Source organism: Neopelma chrysocephalum, unplaced genomic scaffold (genome assembly GCF_003984885.1).
Source record: "Neopelma chrysocephalum unplaced genomic scaffold, ASM398488v2 Primary Assembly neopelma1_74, whole genome shotgun sequence".
Classification (NCBI taxonomy): domain Eukaryota; kingdom Metazoa; phylum Chordata; class Aves; order Passeriformes; family Pipridae; genus Neopelma; species Neopelma chrysocephalum.
In genome coordinates, this window is record NW_020897735.1 from 6004611 (window position 1) to 6025135 (window position 20525).

Consider the following 20525-nt stretch of genomic DNA (forward strand, 5'->3'; position numbering starts at 1 on the left):
GAATCCTCGCAAGTTTTCTGTTGTGATGGTGCCTCCGTGAACAGAAGAGACCAAATATTGGTTCCAGAAGGTACCCACCCATCCAACAAGAATGATCTATAATGTATGAAACAAGAATAAAAGCACAAGGGTGCTATGATGGTGATTAAAGAAAAACACAATAAAAAGTTCAAAATAAATCCGTGTCTCCCACCACCATGGACATTCTTCCAGATACTCCATATCTTACCTCCAATAACTTACCTCCAATGAGGAGGTAAGACAAGAATTACAATAAAAAAAGTTTAAAAGAAATAATCCGGCCCCCCACCATGGAAATTCTTCCAGATATTCCATTACTTACTGAGGAGGTAAGACAAGAGTTGTTGGCTGGGCTTTTGGCCTGCGCTTTGCAGAGACTCCCATCTGGTTGGCTGAACGTTTCAGGGACTGCTGATTCAAAAGGCCAGATGCCAGCCCAGCATGGTACTGCAGCTGGAGGAGAAAAAAAACACATGGATATATTAAAATACACACCACTGCAGTACTCTGTCTATGTCAGTCCTCTACTACCTGTTCCACCTCACTCAAATCACAGCCCGTCAGTCAGTTAATATATGGGAATTCAGATATATTGCTTGGATGGAAGATGATAGGAATAAAAGCACATGGAAAAAGTCTGCTGTGAAATAGGCATTAGGAGGAAGTTATGCATTAGGGCAAGTAAGAGGATGAATCAAAGACTTCCTCTCAAGTCTAACTCTCCTGAAACCTGGGCTTGCTTTTAAATGTTAAGACTGTTTCTCCTCCCAAGGGACCAAGCATTCTTACTTTCAGGAAGATGATAAGAGGAAGATAGAGGCAACCCTTTCACTATATAAACCAGCTTTTTAGAAATAACATTCATTTTTTTCTCCTTAAATATAAAACCACAAAACATTCACAAAGAAGTTTCTACCACTGTAAATAAAAATCTTGCCTTTAAAATACCTGCTCACACATCTCCACAGCACTGCAGAAAGATTCACATTCAGTAGCTTTCCTCTCTAAACTTTTCTTTTCCTTGCCAATAAAAGACAAATTTATGAAGGACACAACATGAATCTGCAAGATTTTGAGTGCCCTCCCACAGCTCTCAGATTTAAGAACAGCTACAGAGCTGTGCTTGCCCTGGAACCAGCTCCAAGTGCAACAAGTCACAAGTTCCCCTCTGAAAACTTTCAATTACATTCTTAGTTTCCCATTTTTAAAGCAGAAGATTCAGTGTGGGACATATATAATTTCCTTCATCATTCCAATGCCTTCCTCTATATGTTCATTAAATTGTCTGAAGATTTGTCCTGTAAAAGGTGAACCATTTCACACGTTAACACCCCTAACTCCAAGGTTTGCAGCTAAAAAAAAGGGTCATGGTTAGAAAATTATGACTTAAAAATGTTCAGAAAATAAAGTGGTCTTAGGCCAAGTTGTTCTGCAGGAACTGACTGAAAAGGAGGGAAACAAAGCTTGGAAGTGATCCACTTGAAAATGGCTATGACAATGAGGGAAGGGATCCCATGAGCCAATTTGCCTCACATGTCAGTGCTCAGCACATCCATAAGGATTTCTAACAGGTTTCTGATTTATTTGGCTGCTTTGCCAGGTGATCTCAGCTGTGGCACAAGCGAAGACACATGGAATTTCTAATGGGAAGAGAACTGTGCTCTGCCAGGGATGGGGTGGGGGGTGTTGTACTGCCCCAACCAATGAATTTTTTACCTCACATTTGTTTCTCCCTGATGGTTTTCTGAAATGAAAAAAAATCAACGGGAGCGACGGAGGGTCCATGTTTGAAAGGTGATGTTTCAGTGTCAGGGGCTTAGTTTTCAATCTTCACTACCTGGATTTGCAGGGAATTAAAGGGAAAGGCAGCTCTGGCAGAAGCCCCCTCAGACTCCAGGAATATGCTTTTCCCTTTTCCTCTTGCAGTCCTCTCTCACCACTTTGTGCTGGTGACACCATTCACTGATGTTGCCTGTGCAGAATGACACTGACAGGTATTTCAGGTAAATCACACCAACCTTTTAAAAATATTTCATAACCTCCCAGTCTGACATTTAGTGGTCAGGCATTAAAAAAAACCAACAGAAGGAATTAAAAAGAAATATATTCTGAAAAACAATTCTGTCCTTCAAAGCTGACTCCCAGTGATTAAGCTATTTTTACTAATTATAAATATTTCTTCATAATCTACCTTTGCTCCTAGGAAAGCAGATCCAACTGTCAAAATCTATAAGGGCGATTAAATATTTACCAAACCATCTTTATATTGGGAGAAAAGGTCAAAGTTAATAAAACTGACGGGCAGCTTCTGTCCAACTTGATTTATGCATTATTAAAGTATCACATACTGCACTTGCACAGGATGCACTCCTTTTTGGGGATGAGGGGTGTTAACTGAAGGGACTGGGAAAATATCTTAATCATTTGTTCTGAGGAGCAGAAACAAGACTGAAAATAGTGCCAAAGCTGGACCACAAGCATCAGAACTATAGCCAGGATGGATGGATAAAACAGGTGCCATTCAGTTCCTTTCTCCTCTTGCAAAATAAACACCTTTGCCTGCCAGCATCGGCCAGGAGAGAAAATCTCAGCTAAAAACAAGCCAATCCCCCCCAATTTTTTGCTTACTAATAAGAGAACATCTCTAAACATACTCTCTCCACTTTAGGGAATGCAGGTGAAATGTCCTGTCAGAGGATGCTGGAAGGCTCATGCAGGGGAGCTCCTGGGACACAAACACTTGGAGGGTTAACAGAATGGCAAACAGCCACGGTTTTATCCATAAAATATGGTAAATACTCCCTGAAATGAGTATTGGTGCAGCACAAGTAGTGCTGCAAATCATTCCTTTATCAGCTGCAGAGGAACTCCCTGTCACACAGAGGCTTTATTACAGGAAGCATCCATGTCTTTCAGCTTTGGGGAATTCCAACTGGTTCGTGTGTCTTTACTGCCTAATGAAATGTTCCTCCACACAATTTCAATAAGATGGATCTTTTTCCCCCCCCAATACGTGCAGAGGAAACAGAAAATCTATTTCAGAAAACCAAGAAATCAAAGACAACGACAACAAAAATCAATTTACAACATTTAGCAGCCAGGATTTACCCCAGTGCCAACTTGCAGAGTTTCATGATGAGTCTCATGATAGCTGATATTTTTCTAAAAAGTGCAGTTCCAAGTTGATGTGTGAATTCTACATTTTAAAATCAAAACCGACTCTAGTTCTCAAGGATGTATGAAAAGTACTGAAAATAACACTTCAATATATACAGAAGCTTTACAGGAATGTAAATAAAAACAGAACTTGGATTACTTTTAAAATTTTTTTAAGATTCATTATTTTTCTATGTTAATGGCCACATGGCCTATGTTTTTTAGAAGAAAATATTATCACTAATGTTTTCCAGGTGTCATAATTCACATTTTCAGTGTTCCTGAGTATATGAAAACTACATTAATATATTAACAGCTGTCAATCTTCCTCACTAAGGGAAATACATCACAACAGAGAAAGCACTTGGGAGTCACTTTTCTCATGGCTGTAACTGTAAGGAGGGCAATTTCTTCAATCACATAAGATTTCTTTGGCTTTCACATGAACCTTAAACAGAAAAGGTTCTGTGATTAGAGAATCACAGATTTGATTTAGCTCTGAAAGCATTAATATTTTTTAAGAAGTTAATCACATAGTAGCTTTTATTTCTTCTACCCTGCTGACTCTTCTTACCAGAAACAAGGTAACACACCTCCTCAAACAATCAAAACAACAAAAAAGAACCCCTCCATCCACCCAAAAATCCCACTGTGTTCTGCAGATGGTTTTTAAGGTCTGGAGCAGACAGAAAACTTCTCCTGCAGCCAAAGGTCTCCAAGCAGAACCTGCAGAAAGGCCCCTTCATTTACCAGAAGGGCACCGAGCAGCTCGTGACAGGTTTGCATCTTGGCCTCCAGGATTACTCTGCAGTGCCTGTTATGAAACTACAGACATGGACATTTGAAACTTTAAAAATTAAAAGCTCCACCATTAGAAAGACTCTGGGTCTCGAGGTCTTCAGTTTACATAATTCATGGGCTGGAGGTTTTGCATGTGCTGAGTGCTGACCAAACAAGTCAGAGCACTGCACTTACTGACAAGGCCATCCCAAGTTGCAAAATCGGCTGAAAGAAGGTGAGAATCAGGGAAAAGAAACCCCCCCCCCAAAAAAAAACAGAAAAAGAAACAGTCAACCACTTGGAGCCTTTACAGCTGATCACATCAGCTCATAGTTGCACATTAAATTTACATATTGCCATTATTTAAAGCTTTTTAAGCACCAACAGGTTTCCTTTAAAAAGTGAAATCAGAAGAATGATGTTCTTTACAATCACATTACCCTGTTTTTTCTCTTCTGATGTACTTACTGACCACCAACATAAACAGAAAAGCATTTTTCACAGCTATAGGTAATAAAAAAAAAATATTTATTTCCATTCCTCTAAGGAACTGAGTTTCAGAGAGGTGGCTGCCAAATACTTACCCCTGTGGCATTTTCCCAGTTCACTGCAATCCTGGGGATGCACATTTGCCTCCTTTAAGACACCCAGTGCTCTGCCCCTCATCATTAAACTATTTCTCCCCCCTTCTAGCTAACAAGGGATTTGTGCATTATGATAAAACTCTACTTATTCTTTTGAAAAGAGCAACGAGCAAGCGAGCAGGACACTCCCACAGTTTCATCTCTGCACACTAAAGCAGGCAAGAGAAAAATTACACCACCTTAATTGATATTTTTTAGCTTCTCTCAGATAATGAGGCCGGTTTGGAAATTCTCTTTCTCTCCAAACAACGTTTGATCATTTTAGCATAGCTGAATTCTTGACTTGACCAAAAACAGCATCAATAAACCAAAAGAACTGTCTCTGATTTCTTTACTCATTGGTTTTCCTGTTGTGGAACTGGGTTGCAGGCTTTTCAATTAACAGGAAAACCAGACATTTTGTCTTTATTCTAGTTTACAGTTTAATTAAGACACTTTTTCCAATTTTTAAAAAGTATTTATGCCCCCCAAACAAGAACATTTAAGCAACAAATATCTATCCCTGACAGGAACAAAGGCTGCCCCCCATTCCTTTTTTAAAAAAAATCCCTCTACAAAAGTTACTGCACATTTCCCTAAACATCCTGATCTGACTAAACTGGGAAAGTAATGAGCTCACACTTCTCTTAAAATCCTCTCACATGCCCCAGCTGGGACTTGCACTGCACCAAAATGCACAGAGCCATGGCCTCATCCTGGTCAATAAACCAGGATATGGAGCAGCCTGAAAACATCAGCCTGCATGGGAATCTTGTTTTTCCCTTAGGTCTCTCCTGCCTCCCTCCCTCAGCTTGGGAGTTCAAAACCAAGCTTAGACATTTTTATTTATATATATATATAAAATGACACAATAGTAGGAGATGCACTGATACATATCCCTGTTTCTTTTAACACGTTGTCTTTGCTACAGTTTTTATTCCATTGACTTTGAATTCGTATTTTTGCTGAGGGTGCTGTTTTAATTACTGTCAGATTTCAGCCTTAAAGTGTGTTCTTCCCATACTTTTCTTTCGAAAACATTGAAGTTCTGCTGATGAATGACTGCTGATGAATGTTCCCTCACTCCAATACTGCTTGCAAGTCTTTGGCTTTTTACCATGCAGAGATAGCAAATTTGGCAGCACTTTCTGCAAGGAATTGGTCAAAACTTCAGCATCTGCATCCTTGCTGCCAATAAAATGACCTGCACTGTTCAAAGTCTCTCCAAAAGCCACTACTCCTCCTCCACATTTTTTTCTCTTAAAGTATTCTGCAATCCATTTAATAGTTACAGCAGTGACATATTCTTGATTTTTGGATAATGTCAACACAAAGGGACACTACACAGCCAACGGGCTCTGAGTTTTAAAGAGATCTAGTCTTTGAAATGGATAAAGAGGTAGAGTAATCACAATCTGGGGTTACACACTACTTTATTTATTTCTTTAGAAGGATAACTACTTCATGCTTGAGATGTTTATACCTCCAGGTGTTCTGAAGGGCTTGAACATACATATTTCCTGAATGATAACTCAATGAACTGGCATTTATTTCATTGTATAGGCAGCTACAACCCAGACACGACAAAATCACAAAAAGCAAAGTAAAATTATTACATTGTGTTCTGCATTTAAATGACAGAACAAAACCACGTGCAGTGACAAACCACAGCATTTTCAAGTAACCCTGAACTCAAGGTAGGGAATTGGTACAGGCAAATGGTCTTTAGTGTTGCTCTGTGTGGTATATTCACATTTGTGTGTTCACTCAAAATCTAGATTTCATTAAAATCTAAAAACCCAAGAAGTGCACGTGATCAATATCTGACAGAAAAGCCTAACTCCTTTTTGACAGAAGTATTATCTTTGTACAGGACAAATAATCTGTAGCAGGGGAAAGTCATCATTAGAACTCAAGACACAACTAGCACTTCCCCCAGTGCTGCCGTGCTCCCCTGAACAGCCCCCAAACCCTGAAGACGTGGCTCTCACATTAAAATTAGTATTTTCTAAAGCCTCAGACTAAATCTTTGGTGTCAGGGGCTCAGTTGGCAGCGATGTCAGTATAAAGAATGACCTGCTGCCCCCATAAAGGGAATGCTCAGGTGCTTAGATAAGAAATGTGAAGATACTTCAAGCTCGAGGTGTGGAATAAAGGGCTGCAATCAGGTACAGAAACACTCCTCAAACTGTCCAGCAGCATTGCCACCATTTGCAGCTCTGTGGCTGGGCTTCACTACAACAAAGTACTTTTCAGACAAATAAAGAAATGAATACTGTTCTTCAATAAAATGTCTACAAGGTGCAGCTTATGTAAATCCAACAGCCCAGGGGCACAGTCAGACAGGGGGAGACTGACAGTCAAAGCACAGATGAGGGAAACCCATTAGTGGGTAAGAATGGAACAGTAATGACACCAGCCAGTACTTGTGCTGCTAATTTATTTTTTCCCTTAACTCATTAAATTTAATTGTTTCAACTTCTGTTAAATGCCTTTGGCCACTTGCACAGTAATTAAATGCACAATATATTTAGAGTAGCAGACACCCAGCCTGAGTGGCAGACAACAGCCCAGCCCAGGGTCTTTCTGTCAGCACATGGAAACCTGGCTTTCCTCAGATTTCCATGGCCTTGCTGAAGGGGAAGTTGTCCTGGAAGGTCAGTACCCCAGCACACAGTTCATCCCGAGGCAGGGATGCCATGGGTAGATGGATACACCCTGACAAAGCTACACCAGACATCACCACTCTCTTCTACTAGAGGTGACCACCCTGCTCTGCCACCAGAAAGGATTGCAGGAGCACTGTTTAAACTGGAGATACTTCTTCCTTAAATAGTTACTTTTGCTAATCTCTTTCTTTACATCCATCAGGCATCCCGAAGCAAGGCTGCTGGGAATGCTAAATTCCAGCCCGCTGGCGACAACCAATTAAAGCCTGAAGCTGGAGAGTGAGTTTTGGAACAGATGCATGTGGCCCATTTCCCTATAGGAACATTCCTACTGCAGCTTCAGAATGTTCACGATCACATTAATTTATCCTTCTTTTCAAGACAGCACAAAGTAACCCACAGAAAACATTCCTACACAAATAAGAGCAAATCTTGAATTAAAGGCCACAGTTATAATTGGTTGGAGTAGGAGGTTTAAACTCTCACCCTCGCATGTAACACCACAGAAAAAACCTGGAATCACCACAGGTGGCTGAAGTTTGACATGAGCTGCATTCTGGAGGATGAGTGGCAAAAAGAAACAACCACAGAATACCTGTGGGAAAGGACCATACCCACGGTGCTGCAACCAGAACACTGAAATGCAATGGTCAACAAAACCTGGAACTACTTTTTCCCCCCACAAGGCAATTAAAAAAAGAACTCTTCTGCCCTTACTCAGGTTTTCTGTGATCAGAAAATAAGGACAGATATCCTGCCTGCAATCTCACACTGACTTCTGGCAGGCAGAGCAATCCAGCTGCAGCAGAGTGAGCCTTTCCTTCTCTGAGAAGTTTCACTGACAATTTTCTCCAGCTAAAAACAATACTATGCATTAACCAAGAACTCCAGACTCAACTACCTTTTTTTAAACCTTTCAAAATGCCCATTTATAGCTTGCAATTTGAACTTGGAGGAATTTTACCTGAAACACCACCAGATATATAAGAAAAAATCAGCAACATATGGCCAAACTTTTTTTAAAAAATAAATTCCCTCCCCTTAGTGATTTTTTATTGTCTCTGCTTTTAGATGACCAAGTTGCAATGCATGAAAAAGCCAACATCTGAAAAACCAGGTTAAAGGTTCAAGTTAGACATCCCCACAATAAGTAGACATTTATAAAAGTCTTAGTCAAATTATCTCTTTAGGTTTTAAAGGGTTAAGTTATGAATGTTCTTAGGAATGAAAAAAGAATCTATCAGGTTTGATTGATAAAAGTGTAGCTTTTAACTAAGACTGAAAAAATGTAAGACTGGCAACATTATTTTCCAGAATAATATGCTTCCTCTGCTTTTTTTCAGCACAGAGCACATAAATCAAAGAAATGTTAAAGAGGCCCATACATCACAAGCTGGCATTTCTAAACTATTTACAAAATCTGTAATAGTCAAGAGGATGGAAAATACAGAAGTGTGACCAGCAAAGTTCCTGAAAGAAAAAAAAGGCAGTTCTACCATCCCAGCAGGGCTAAGGCTGGAAACAACTCTTGATTGTAGACTTTAAGAAAACACTAAACCAACCCAATCCTGATAATAGAAGGTTACAAAGAGCAAACAGGACAGTGTGTCAGCCAAACCAGAGGGAAGGTAGATTGGAGCATGATGCCTGTTCCACCATTAAGTGCAGGGTTCTGAAGACACTAGAATCACAGAATCATTAAGGCTGGAAAAGACCTCTGAGAGTCCAACCTGTGACCCATCACCACCTTGTCACCCCGCCCAGAGCACTGAGTGCCACATCCAGTCATTCCCTGAATACTTCCAGGGACAGTGACTCCACCACCTCCCTGGGCAGCCCCTTCCAAAGCCCAAACACCCCAACAGTGAAGAAATTCTTGTCCAACCTGACCCTCCCTGGCAAATGCTCTAATAATGCCTAAAGTACACACAAAAGCAGGGCTGACCTTGCACTTGCAAACAGACAGTCCCAAAAATATCAGCAACTCCAGTGCTGTGTATCCATCAAATTTTCACATCCCTACATCTAAGCACACAACAGACTTAGACAGATTAGGTTTTCCTCAACAACTTTTACAAATGAGAATCTCATCTCCTCTTCTGAAACGAAAGGCATGGATTATGGAAAGTTTATCTGTCCATCTGTTGGAGATGTCACACTCTGACTAGAGAGTGCAAAAAGCACAGAGATGTTTTACAACCAAATCCAAAACCCGCTGCAGTCTGAGGGAGTGGAAGAGCCATATGCTTTGCAAAAACACCTCTTTTGCTACACATTTTTTTTTTTTTTTACCACAGCACAAAGAGTAACAGTTCGAAAGCTGCTGTAATCTTTATTGCTGAAAATAGATCACATATTCTTACTCTCATCTGCCACGCTCGAGGAAGAGAACTGATCGGAAACAGGAAAAACAAGGAAATACTACTGTGGGCAAGGAAAGCTGAAAAAGACACACTGCACTGCAAGGAGTTACCTGCAATTCCAGGGAAAGGGGCAGCTCGGATAGCCTGGGACCAGAATGATGCACAACAGGAGGTTTGGTGCAGTGTCATATGAAATGTTTTTACAGTTTTCTCTGTCAGCACTGAACATTTGCAGTAGGAGTATCTGAGCTGAAGCCGGGGGACCTCAGAAACATCTTTAGGAGCAAAACAAATGGAATACACTTCATCCTATTTTCATGGGAGCTTGTAATGATATTATAATTAACTCAATTACACCACAAGATTAATAGCCTTTAAAACGCTCCCAGTCATTCATTACAGGCCTAATTAAAACTCTCTTTTGGTGCTGAGCCAGCAAGAAATATGAAACAACTTGCTAAGTAACCACATAGAAGTATATAAGGTATTATCTTTATTGTGCTGTTTGTTTCCATGGTCACAATTCAGTGAGAAGTTTGGTTTGCCTTTTTTATTTTTCTTCTAACATATCAAAAACAACGGGAAAGAAGGATAAGATGCCACTTTAGAGGCTTCAACACCTGCAACAGCAGATCAGCTCACCACAGCCAACCAGCTTGTTTCTAGTTTTGCTGCAACAGTTAAGGGCTTCTACAATAGCAGATGCCTTTCCTCCCACACATCAATTAATTTGCAAATGCACTCAGGTTGTAGAAATAATGAAGTGCTGAATGCTTCTCTATTGACAAGTTTTGCTGTCAGGAGGTGGATGCTGTGGGCGAGGTGCTAAAATCCGCTGCTTCTCCGTGCACGCCAAAGGAAAGACACGCCACACGAAACCTGGTCGACAGCTAACAGGGCACATCAATTATTTTATTTACTCCTCTCTCACTGGCACCAGAAGGAAGAAATCCTTCCCAAAAGCTTTCTATTGTATTTATCTAGGTATCTGTAACGCACCGTTCACAGGGAGATGTGAGGTTCGGTGAAACTCTGCGTTATTTGAGGAGAAAAGGAGCGTTTTTCAAGTATTTTTATATGTGCTAAAAAAGTGACATTAAAATTAAGGTTACAAATGAAGAATTCCGTAACTAGGAAATGCTTCATATTGCCTATCCAATCTAAATCAGGCTGCCTGTGCTAAGGATTCAGACTTTCATTATGTGCTTCTTTCCAGACCTCAAATTACCACAGTCTGCAGGATCACATGGATGAAGAGGCAGTTACTCAGCACCATTTTCATGCACAGAATGTTATTTGCAGGATCTCACACAATGCCCACACTTCTCCTCTCAGATGTCTTCTATCATATTTTCCTGCTTTATCTTGCTTCTTTACAAATACTGTTAAATTTACCTTCACAATTCTTATTCCACTCATGCTGGGTGTGGATCCGAGGAATCTCCGACTTTTAAGAACACTAAATGTTTTTACTACTTACTATATTTGTAGTAGAGTTTCTACAGATAATAATTGCAGTCAGGTGCTTAGGAAGTCTTTGAAGCAGCCAGAAAAGGCTTTAAGCCAGGTCATGGCGAGGTTGGAATCTCTACCCCCTCTTCTATCACTTGAAATAAAGGATTAGTCAGTGGCAGTTCACTGGAACTTTCTATCTTGACTAATTGGAAGTAAAGCACATGCTGCCAGCTGTTCTCTGAAAACAAGTTAAAAATGGAGATCCTCAACTTCCAAATGAAGTTCTAAGCTCTGGAGGACAGCATGTTTTCATGGATACAGATCCTTCTCATTTTGGAGTCCTCAAATTAGAGGGCACAGAGTTAGTGAGCACAGAATAGAGCAAAAAAACAAAAAGAAAAGGAAAATAGAGTTGTTATAGTTAAGTGCCTGGACAGCTGGACTTGATCCTTTCCATGAGCTTCCTAGGAAATATTAAGTCAACTTAAAATAACTTTTGTGAACATTTAGTCTTGTCTCTTACCTAATCGAAGTTACCTCCAGGTTTATGATTTAGCAAACACAGTTAGAAAAAATAGAATATACACATACTTCCAAGAGTCTTCCAAGGAAGGCAAGTGCCATACGATTCCTCTCCAACTCTTCCAGTGCTTAATTACCACGAGTGTTTAAACCACTCACCTCAGCATTAGCCCAAATTTGTTAAACTTCTATTTTCAATTACTGTTTTTTCCTTTGTTTGCTGTAATGAAAAACCCTCTTACCCACTTTCCCCCCATCAATAAAAATGTTGATGCAAAGTGAGCCATCCATAACCTTTTCTTTTCTGAGGGAAATAAATGGAACTTGTTTGATCACATAGAAGGAGCACAGGAACCCAAATGCTTCTGTCCAGTTCTCACGTCTCTCAACTAGAAACCCCTAAATTAATGGGGCACCTGAATGGTAACTAAGTGGTTATACAATTAAAATTATGCTTAAAACCATTTTCAAAGTGTTAATAACTGAAAATGTTATTAGCAGAGAGGTACCAACAGGTAAAGAAATTTGCTGTAAAAAATAGATGATTTTCTGCTTTTTAAAATATGCAATTTTCAGGCTGACCTTGTCCCTTTTAAATTTTTATAGCATCTTCAGTTCCAATTTGAGATTTTCATATGGGGTAGGCAAACCTTCTGATGTTCTGTATTAAATGCAAGACACCTCCCTGGCATGATCTGCAATATTAATAATATAACAGTACCAATTTCAGGAGCAGCACTGTAGCATCAACACATGCATACCTACAGGAATCAAAATTTAACCATGTACAGCGTGGAAATCTTTAATATATCGCCAGAAGGAAGCGGTTCTGAGGCAGCTCAAACCTCGTTTGAGATTTCCTCTTTTGCCATTCCAAACACATGACCTTGTCACGCCTCACAAGGTAACACCAACGTAGCTGATGCAAGGAAACATATGCTTCTCTTTGCTGGGCCCAAAATAGGAACAGAGGGGAAGGAGAACGATACTCAGGGCCAAAGCCAGGCTTCTGAAGGCCAGACTTGCAGCTGTCACTGTAGTCAGCATCAAACGTCCCCACCCGCACGAGCCCTACAGTGCTCCCACAGCTGAGTGCCACAACACAACTGGGAAAGCACTTCCTGGAAATTATAAACTCTAGAGATTCATTATTTAGCCAGGAATTTGCACTGCTGTTGTCATAGAGTTTTAAGACTTTGCGACAGAGACAGCTACACTTCCTGTGGGGCACAGTTAAAGCCATAGGAAAACATAAATTATTGGGTTTTCTGGATTTCAAAGGAGACTGACATACATTTGACTTTCCATGCGCTGGTTGTCTTGCAGGCACTCTTCAACAACCCAATTACCACCTAAATGTCTCCCACCTAACCACACACATTTCAGATCCTCATCTAAATCTGGACTTAATTATTTCTACATCTTGATAATCACTAAGAAAATCCTACCAGCTCAAAACCCAGCAGTTTATCAGGACCCCAGTTCAAGGCACCAAGTAAACAGACATTCCTCTCACTGCCTTGTGGACTTTATTATTAATGAAGTAAAATTTGCAGACATCAACCTATTGCTTCAGGTGGCCACCATCAGAAAAATAAACAGAAATGTGACTGGTGAAAGAAACTCTTCCTCCTCTAGCAGGTCTAAGCTGCCCAGAAGCAAACTCCCCGTGGAGCATGATGCCCATCCTGCAGTACCATGGGTGCAGAATATCAGAGGATTAGTTTAGCCTGAATGGTGACTTCAGAATGTAAAAACATATTATACATATAAAGAAAAAACCAAACCCAACCTGTGTATTTTTGGTCTTGTAAACAGACAAGGAAATAATATCTGAAAACCCAATCCCATTGTTATGTTACAGTGGAGAATTTTACATCACAAATACAACTTTGAAACAGACACAAGCTGATCAACCTTAAGTTTTCCAAAAGTATCCTTAAAACCTTCAGCAGTGCTTGTACTGACAGACCCAAAAAGGATCTTTCTGTATGAGCTCATCCCGCCAGCAGTATGACAAACTGGTGTTGCATTTTAGGAAACTGGGGCGGGGGGGGAGCAAAATACTGCTTTTTGCAAAGCATGATTTTTTAACTTGTTTCTATCGCTTCTCCAGCTACAAAATCCTTTTGTAAATGAGGACACTACCCACCTCCCAAAGTTCATTTTATCAAGCCAATAATTCAGCAACTCGAAGGACTGACAATTCACCCAACTATAGTTTCTGCCCGAGGCGTTAACAAAAAAATAAAAGAGCAAGGAAAACTTAAAAAATCCTGCTGGAGAGCTGAAGCCTTTGCTGCTGGCACACTGAACAAACAGGAACAATTGAAAGCTACGGAGCAGTCAGTAATTTATACTACTGAGCCTAATGCCTGGACAGTAAGGAAAACAGATGGCTCTGCAATATGGAGAGGGCTCCATGAAAAGCAATCGGCACAGGGATGCTGCAATGGCACAGGAGCAATAGTTTGCCTGGTTGCAACAGTCACAGCAAACTGAGCTGCACCATTTCAGAGGACAAAACAAAGGAAAAGTAAATGAGAGCAGAACAAAACAGAAGTTCTTATACAGTTGGTTGATATTCCATGACAAAGCGTGGGCTCGCTCAGAGTTTTTCCAACAGTTCCGTGCAAATAAACGAGCTCGATCCAGAGGGCAGGAGCAGCAATTCCTCTTCCTGTCCCGGCCCCCTCCCAGGAATTCTGCATCACACCAAACGTCTCTGAACGTCAGCTATTCAGTTCTACTTTTAGCTCTGCTTTAAATAAAAGTGTGTGGAGTGAAGGCTGCATAATGAAGGCTCAACACCATGGAGATGGCACAGACTGCACTGGGCAGCATCACCAAGCTGAGGGGGTTTAGTTTTTGGGTTTGGCAGAATTATTTCATTTGTGGAACAAAACCAAAATTGGCCAGAGGAAGTTCCCAACTACGTGTTGGAGCAGTCAAGCAGCTTGTTTGGAATGGAAGGCCTGTTTCAACCCTGAGGACATGCCCAGAGGCAATGGCAGAGCACACATGAAGAGCAGGTGAAGGACTTCCTGACAAACACATAAAGACCTCAAAACAATTTTCTGGAAGTATTAAAGTTCAAGGCCATCGTGACTAAGCAATATACCCATCATGCAAGGACCATAATCTGAAAATCTAACCTGAAACTTTTCAGAAAGGCCAAATCATTATAAACCCTTTGACCACAGGAACCTCTTAAAATAAATATATACTCACTCTGGAATCAGAGCACAGGTGAAAACCTGTTTAAAGCCAAGCATAAGATTCTTCTTCCTCTGCCAGTTTCCTGTGATAAACCAGGTTGTTTAAAGGGCAAGCTCAGTAGATGGAGTTAACAGAGGAAATACTGCCCTGCACACCCTGACAGGTGATGCCAGTCAGCTATAGATTATGCTGACACATTCCTGTTTTACTTACAAGATTATTTTAATTTCAAAAAAAAAAATCCATTAAAACAAGTGTTTTACTGTAGAATATATCCATTATTTTTCTTACATCAAAACTCACTGACACAATTGCTGATGCTGGTAAAAGGCACTGGAAACCAAAACCCTCAGCACAGAGTCTGACAATATGGTTTAGAGCCAGGGAATTTTCAGCAAAGCATCACCCCCCCCCATGCTTCTGTCAAGTATTTTTCACATCCAAAACTTCCATAGTTTAGGAATTTGAGTAAAGCAATCTCCAGGTATTGTTTACTCAATGACGTTACCTATCAGTGTTTCCTGAAATCTAAATGTTTCCTTAGGAGGCTGCAACAACTTCTGGGATGCAAATTTCAACAGAAATCCCACTGAAGGTGAGAAAAGTGTGATTTGTAGTGAGGAAAGACACCAACACATACATGTTGTTACAGATTACAACTGGTGACAACTGGAGTTGAAAAAAAAAAACCAGAATAAATTGGACTGAAGCAGCTCCAAAGTGCAGGGCCAGTGCACTGTCTGAACACTGATGGAGGTGGAAGCTCTGTATTGTTCTTTAAGTAATTATCAAGTAGGAAATTAAAGCAAGGTCTTTTTAAGGAAGATGTCTTCTGATACATTCCTCTTTTTCCAGACTTAAGACCGAGACATTGTGCAACAAGAATTAGAACAGGAGCTGCATGCCCAGTCCCAGCATCCTCCTGCCAGGACTGCTGCTCCTGGCATCGCTCTTCAAGACAACAAACTATTAAGATTGATTAAACACCCACTTTATTTAAATACTCTTGATAATAAAGGGATTTTTCTTCCCCTTTTCTAATGGTTATTTTATACTGGCAACTGATGGATCCTATATTCAACTGTTTTAATTCCAAACAGCAATCTGCTGCATCAATTACCAAAGTGAAGAAAGAAGGGATACAAAGCCCTGGGCTTTGCAGGGAAAACAAGAGGGGGAAAAAAGCACACAGCTTGCATGACACTAACAATCCTACTGACAGGTTTTTCTGACTTTGCAAACTTCCTTTCACTCAAAAGCATTCTTTTATAACCTGACAATTCCCTGTAGCCTGGAAACTTCATGAACATGTCATGTATTCTTGTTTTCAACCTCTTTGAAGTCTCTGCAAGAATCTTTCTAACCTACTGATGAGGATGACATGCAACCACAGACAGGAGATGAATAACTGAGTTTGCAGTACCCTGCTCAAACTACTTCTGCCCTTTCCAACATTCATTGTTTCCCTACAAACCCTTTTAAGGAAGACAAACAAACATGGACAAGGGTTAAAAAAATAAATAGATTTAATGACTTGCAAGAAAAGAAAAACCAAATCATTCACTCAAGGCACTGTTTAACTTTATCAGCCACTGGGAAAACCACAAAGGGTGTGCTGCTACTCCTGTTTGATCATGCAAGTCTCTGAAAACTTTCCCTGGTCCATTATTTATTTAAAAAAAATTTCTTTCCATATTTACCATAAGAGTAGTGAACAGGAGACATTAGTTTTCCGGACTTCACACAGTGGCTGACAAAGCAAAACAAAGACTGAATTTAGGCAGCCATCAGAGCAAGAATCTCTGAAAAAGGCCACCTTAAATAAATGCACAGTAAATGCCTCCTCAGCCCACTGAAGCAGAGCCTTCAGCCACTGCTCTGTGTCCGTGTCTACTTTAAAAGCAGGTCATGGATGCTTAAAGAAAAGCCACAGACTCTGATTTCCATCCATCTGGGAATTGCTACATTCTGCAAGTTAGCACATATGAAAATGCACTAAGGACAGTACTCTCTGAGTTCATTTAGACTCAGGGAGTTCTACTACAAATAACCTTTGTAAAACACGTAACATGCCCTACAACAGATATTTTGGGGCAAAGTGACTCTAAAGAGAATAATCTCTCCATGTACTGCTAATGCAACAAACCCCTTACCATAGCCTGATCATCAGCAAATATGCATTTACCAGCCACAAAAGATCATAGTTACTTTGAAATTTGTTTGAAGATCAGCTAAAAGCATTTGTAATGCTGTATTCTCTGATTCAGGAACAGTTTTCATGCCATTAAGTCTATTCCATTTTAAACGTTTTTTTCTCCTGTTATTCTACGGAAGATCCACACAGTTTATCAGCACAGGAAAAGGGCAAAACTTTGTGAACAAAGTCCTGTCAAATGAATACAGCAATAACATGGTTCATGAGGGAACAAACTTGAAGAATAACGCATTTTGTTTTATTACCTTAAATTAAATCTTTTCCCTCACATCCACCTCTTTTTCATTTCAGGACTCTTTTACTTTGCAGGGAAAATTGACTGTATCTGAGCAGGTCAATGCTCTACGTCCCTGCTGCATTTAATTCATGCAACCTGCTATGGCAAAGCAGTTGTTTCTGCTTAACACGAAATTCCTTCCCCTCTGCATGCAAATATTGTTGCCTATAACACGGAAATATGACTTTGAAACACCACGTTTACAAACAGATCATTCCAAAGCTGCCTGGTCTCTATGGACATCCGTGTAATACCAAGATGGAGCATAAAACATGCCAAGTGAGATGTTCTTTTGAAGGTCTGCCCCCACGAAGGGGTTATGCTGACTGTCTCTTCCACTTGTGCTCACTTTGAATGGACCAAGTCATTCCTTGGATGCATCAACTCGTGCAACTGAGTGGATCATCCAACAAGAGAGCCAGGCTGCAGCTTTCCTCACAGCTTCTCCCTGGAAGAGATATTAGTTCCTTCCACATCTGTAGGGTGTAGTGGACGACTCCTCTCTGCTTCAGCTCTTCCAGAGGGAAAGTATTGGCCTGGAGGAAATAACAACTAACCAGCTCCCTCATCGACAGCAGAAAGCGAGCGCATTGACTTGTGCCCTTTATGTATTGATGCTCTGGCTGAGTAAATTAAGATGTACAAGGGAAAAGCAAAGAGCACCAGAAGCGGGTACACGACCCAGAAAAGCACAGTAGCAATTTTATATCTTCTTCCATCTTCCTGAAATGTGATTACAGTTGACCTTTAAATCTAGTGGATCAACCAATCGATTCTGCTGGAACAACCCTGTGGATGTGATCTAAGAGAATGGCCACACTTAAAAACCTTCCCGGGGTTGCCTGGCATAGTCATTCTATTTTGTTGTAAAAGTTACCAAGATTTGTCTGAATTGATTTTACTTGCAAGAAAAACACACCAGCAAAACTGCAGCATCAGCAGACACTAAAGGTCTTCGACTCTTGCAGGATGAATGCAATATCAATAGTTATTAGGATGTATTCATACAAGGCACACAAGAGGAATGAAAAGAAGATGGTAGTAATCTCACTTAATCCTAATGCAGCCTCAAGTCGGGTTCTTTAGACTGTGGGAAAAAAAACAAATACAAGGAAAACTATAAACACTCCAAGGTATCTGCCAGGCAAAACACTGAATTTGGAATGGAAAACATATTTAACAGCTCTTTAGGAAGTAAAGCTTTTGTGTGGTATTGGATGTTAGTTCTATTTCAGCTGATAAATTGTGCTTTAACAAATAACCCAAGAGATTTGAGGATGATAATTGTCCACAGTGGGCTTGGAAGTGAGGATCAGCAACCTCATCCAGCCATCTAAGGGCAGAGGAAAGAAGAGGATGTACAACTCCAGAGTCCCTCCAGTCCCATTACAAACTTGGCATCACTGCCTGAAACCTTCATCCTACCCATCAGAAGTGTTTGAGCAGTCCACATCATACACTTGTGTTCAGAGTCATCTGGATAGCAAGTTCTTTTAATCAGAAAGTCATTAACTTCCCTCTATATTACATGCCAGGGTGCCCAAAAGAACCAGAAAATTGGAGATGAAAGGTCAGATTTTGTTTTAAGTTCCCTTGTGCCGATACAGACTTGATCAGCTCTGTGATCTATGAAATTTCTACAAACAGCTTTGGAAAAGGCACCAAGACAGTGCAGCCAACTCAAAAAAAAAAAAAAAAAAGATATGTCACTGAGCAAACTGAAAATGCTACACTGAAAATTCTGAAAATACAAGATTTGACTCCAGAGTAAAACCAAAGCATAAGGCAAAGCAGAGAACTTGTTAAGTCTGAGTGCAGAGACAACTGCAGAGAAGACTCTAAATAGAACCCAACTGAAAGCAGATGGGTAGGGCAGGGAACATTAGAATCAAAATCTAACTAATGGTAAAACACACAGGGATGTTTTTTCTTAAAAGAGAAACACATATCCACCCTCACTGAGGGATAACCTCAGGGGGAGGAGGAGCCATTATCCTTTTAACTGCAGCTTATTTGATATCTGAATGAAGAATTCTTTTTCCATAAAGAAAAGTCAACATCTGAAACGAGGAAGAGCCCAGTAACACTGCAGTAGTTGAGAAATGTCATGATTTCCATCAAAAAACTGTTTTGCAGAGATCAGGAACAGCTGTTTCAAACCGAATTAGACTAAAACTGGAAACAAGCTGTCAAAACCCCAAAAAATATATTTTATACATAAAGGAATGTATTTGATTCAGCTGTTTTACCACGGTGGTCAGCCAAAAGAGAGAAATAAAGTAACATTCTGAGATCCAGACGTTGTCACAGAGACTCTCTCATTTTAACACTCTTCATGTAGATTTATTCCTTTGAGCATTTGGAATAGGAAAAATGTCAAACAGCTCATATCACAGATTCTTGAATATTTTCAAACCATGGGCAGCTTAAAACAGTTTAAAGACACCTGAGGACTCTTTCTGCTCCAGTCCACATTCTCTGCATCTTCTGTAGCAGTAACAGGCTGGTGCAATAAGCAAAATACACTCAATTGCTGTTGACATGAAGAGATTAAAATAATTCACTTTAACCCATCACTTGTGGGTAATGGCACATGCATCCAGCTCCTTTTGTGCATGCTTGCAGATCCTGGGAGCCTTTCAGTGGGTATTTTCAATATTGATTTCCATGGGAATTGCAGTTTCATATAATGAGAAGTAAATACATGTATTTAAGAACACACTGTAAAATGTCACCTCTAGATACAACTCCTTTGTGTCTAATGGCCCAGGCAGTACACAAAGCACCTCTAATTCTGTGCCACTGCCACTTAGAGAAGCTTAGAAAAATCCAGATACAACAGCCAAATGAATCAAGACTGGTGCTGGTTTTGAATAGAACTATTTGTTCCAAAGCACAACTCTGAACATCAAAGACTCCTGTGATTTTATTACATGTAAGATGTAGCCATCAGACTCTACTTTCCAACCAAGTCTGAAGTAATCTTGAAAATATCCTTAGCATTTCAACATGGTCATTACTTCTCATAACCATGATATGTATTAATTCACTGTCAGCTTGTCAGTATATGGGCTTTGGAAGAAGAAGAGGTGTCTGGGAACAAGCCAATTAATGAGTTTATTAAAAAAATGTACACTCCAAGAAATGCATTTTTAACTCACTAAAACACCAGGCAAGTGTTCAACTGCAGCCATGGGCAATTCAACTTTCAGATTACTCACACAG

The 20525-nt window shown here is 40.2% G+C and overlaps 1 protein-coding gene across 1 annotated transcript in view; it reads right to left on the reverse strand.

Moving 5' to 3' along the window:
- MED27 (mediator complex subunit 27) overlaps positions 1–20525 on the reverse strand; it is an 83888-nt gene that overhangs the window by 50560 nt on the left and 12803 nt on the right. The window contains exon 3 of the mRNA XM_027687761.1: positions 344–474. Within this exon, the coding sequence (XP_027543562.1) occupies positions 344–474 (131 nt within the window). The remainder of the gene's footprint in view (positions 1–343; positions 475–20525) is intronic.